Source organism: Notothenia coriiceps, unplaced genomic scaffold, assembly GCF_000735185.1.
Source record: "Notothenia coriiceps isolate Sejong01 unplaced genomic scaffold, NC01 NC01_scaffold00037375, whole genome shotgun sequence".
NCBI lineage: Eukaryota > Metazoa > Chordata > Actinopteri > Perciformes > Nototheniidae > Notothenia > Notothenia coriiceps.
Genome location: NW_011370076.1, coordinates 1 through 2,809, shown reverse-complemented (window position 1 = coordinate 2,809; position 2,809 = coordinate 1). Strand labels below are relative to the sequence as shown.

At 48.2% G+C, this 2,809-nt stretch overlaps 1 protein-coding gene across 1 annotated transcript; it reads left to right on the top strand.

Annotated features, from left to right (window-relative positions):
* Positions 1–712: 712 nt before the first annotated feature.
* LOC104967479 (elongation factor 1-beta-like) lies at positions 713–2,771 on the top strand. Its single transcript, XM_010796944.1, has 5 exons — positions 713–856; positions 1,743–1,862; positions 1,974–2,103; positions 2,291–2,357; positions 2,536–2,771. Exons 1-5 carry the CDS (start codon positions 777–779, stop codon positions 2,754–2,756), a joined length of 618 nt encoding a protein of 205 aa, XP_010795246.1. The 5' UTR covers positions 713–776; the 3' UTR covers positions 2,757–2,771.
* Positions 2,772–2,809: the final 38 nt, after the last annotated feature.

The window sequence follows — 2,809 nt, the reverse complement described above, 5'->3', positions numbered from 1 at the left end:
AATGCGTAGATGCGGCGGACAGACGGGTCTCAGTTGTTTTGTTCTTGGGGGGGGGGGTATATATATCCAGTCTCTGATTGTGTTACGTTATTATGAGAGTGCTCTCATACTTGTTTTGATTCTGAAATTGTATATATTTATATAAATATATGTGTGTGTATATGTCCGTATCTGTAGCCTGTTATTGTCTCATTATACCGCACTGTGAATGAATTAAGAGTAAATATATAAGTAGTCATGAACACATCTGTCCATCAGACAGAGGGCTGCTGTGCCTCCTGTCATCATTAATGGACGTCTCTTTAAAATGACCGCTCAGACGAGAGGAGTTCTCATTTCTCTAACCGCCTGCTGCTTCCACTCCTCTCTCCTCGGTTCCCCTCCTCAGTCCTCCGCTCGCATCTCCTGTGGGTGGCACCAAGTCTCGAGGAGAGGAGTCGAGGATAGGAGTCGAGGAGGGGAAATTTGAGTATTGAGAAACCTCTATAGAGTGGGTTTAATACTCAGAGACAGAGACAGGCATACATATAGTGTGTATAATACTCAGAGACAGGTATATATAGTGTATGTACTCAGGGACAGGTATATATAATATGTGTGTTATTAATAATATTACCCCCCTCCCCTCCTCCAGGAACAGCGCGCAGGAGGCGGCTCTTCCCCCGGGGGGAGGAGCTTGTCTCCGGGTATAAGTTCGGCTTTTCCCGCCTCCTCCCTCTTTCTTCTGGACCTTCTCCGCGACTCCTTGCACCCCCCTCCGGATCTTCTGCTTCACTATGGGCTTCGGAGACCTCAGAGCCGCCTCAGGGCTGAAGGTGCTGAACGGGTTCCTGTCGGAGCGCAGCTACATCGAGGGGTGAGACAGAAACACAAGAGAGGAAGAAATAAGGCTTATTCACAGGGAGAGAAACTGCAGACACACGCAGCCATCTTGGCTCCGCGCTGAGCTAACAGTTAGCTGTTAGCAGAGTTAAAGTGTTTAAATGTGACTAAATGAACCGTCACGGGGCTCTAAAGAGTCCGCGGATCAGTCTCAAAGACTGTAATCTGTCATCTTAAGAGTTAGAGTTTAGTTTCAGCCCAGTTATTGATGGTCTATAGGCTGAAGAAGTGTCGTGTGTTAGCAAGCAGCCACATGGTGCTAACAGAGCTGCTGTGACGTGTGACTTCAATCTGAAAACCTTTATTAGTCCCACAGCGCGGACAGGCACAGCGTCACAGAAGGTAAACACTTGATAAATAAAAAACTTAAAATAAACGTACACAACCATGGCTGTAGAAACTAGTAGTAGCAGCAGTTTTAAAAGTTCCATAAATATCATTTTAATGAGACCTTTTAATAATTATAATGGAGCTGTTTTTAAATGTATTACTGTATTAAATGTTACTCCAGTGATCTGAAGCACATCAGCTAACTGCTAATAGTTCATATGAAGATCATATCAGTGCCGTTCATTAGATTAAATAAGGGTAACGTTTTCAGCGAGCTATTGCTAGTTAGCATTCCGCAGGAGGCGAGTGATGCTAACTTAGTACCAAGGTGTGTGTGTGTGTGAGTGAGTGCACCTGTGTGTGTGCAGGTTGATGATGATCACACTCACCATCTTTCGGCTGAACCGTGATGTCACCCTTTGATCTGAAACCTGCTCACTTTATATATATATTAATTATTCAGAGTAACAGGTAACTCTCCCAGGTGTTGACCTCACCACCTGTGTGCTGACATCACTTCCTGTATGCAGGTACGTCCCCTCTCAGGCGGACGTGGCGGTGTTCGACTCCCTGTCCGGCGCCCCGCCAGCTGACCTGGTCCATGCGCTGCGCTGGTACCACCACATCCTGTCCTACAGCCAGAGGAGCAGGTGAGGAGCACAGGTGTGTGTGTGATGTCACTGTGTTAAGCCCCGCCTCCCCTCTCAGCCTCCCAGGTGTGTGTGTGATGTCACTGTGTTAAGCCCCGCCTCCTCTCTCAGCCTCCCAGGTGTGAAGAAGCCTCTCGGTCAGTACGGCCCTCCAGGATTGGCCGACACCACCTCAGGCTCCGCCCCCTCAGCCGCCAAGGAGGAAGACGACGACATCGACCTGTTCGGCTCCGACGAGGAGGTGAGGTCATCGTGATGTCACAGTCTGAAGTGTTGCTCCCTGGGTTTAGTCTTGTTTATGTTTACCTGTGTGTTTGTCAGGAGGAGGTGAGGTCATCGTGGTGTCATAATGATGTCACAGTCTGAAGTGTTGATCCCTGCGTTTAGTCTTGTTTATGTTTACCTGTGTGTTTACCTGTGCTTGTCAGGAGGACGAGGAGGCGGAGCGTCTGAAGGAGGAACGTCTGGCTCAGTATGCCGCGAAGAAATCAAAAAGTGAGTGACAGATAGAAACCGACCAATCCCTGCGCCGCTCTATGATGATCAACCAATCACCATCTTTCGACTGACCCCTGATGGACACCATGTTTTATTCTGAGAGACTCGGGTTGCCGACTTTCACTCGGCTGGTGATCTGTTGCCACGGTAACTGACTCCTCCCCCTCCTCCACAGAGCCCACCATCATCGCCAAGTCATCGCTCCTATTGGACGTCAAGCCGTGGGACGACGAGACGGACATGAAGCAGCTGGAGGCTCTCGTGAGGAGCATCAGCATGGAGGGGCTGCTCTGGGGACAGTGTGAGTGTTTAACATACATACATACATACATACATACATACATACATACATACATACATACATACATACATACATACATACATAGCACGGGTTGATGATGTTCTCTACCATCTTTCGGCTGAAATATGTGATGATTCTCTTTGAGCTG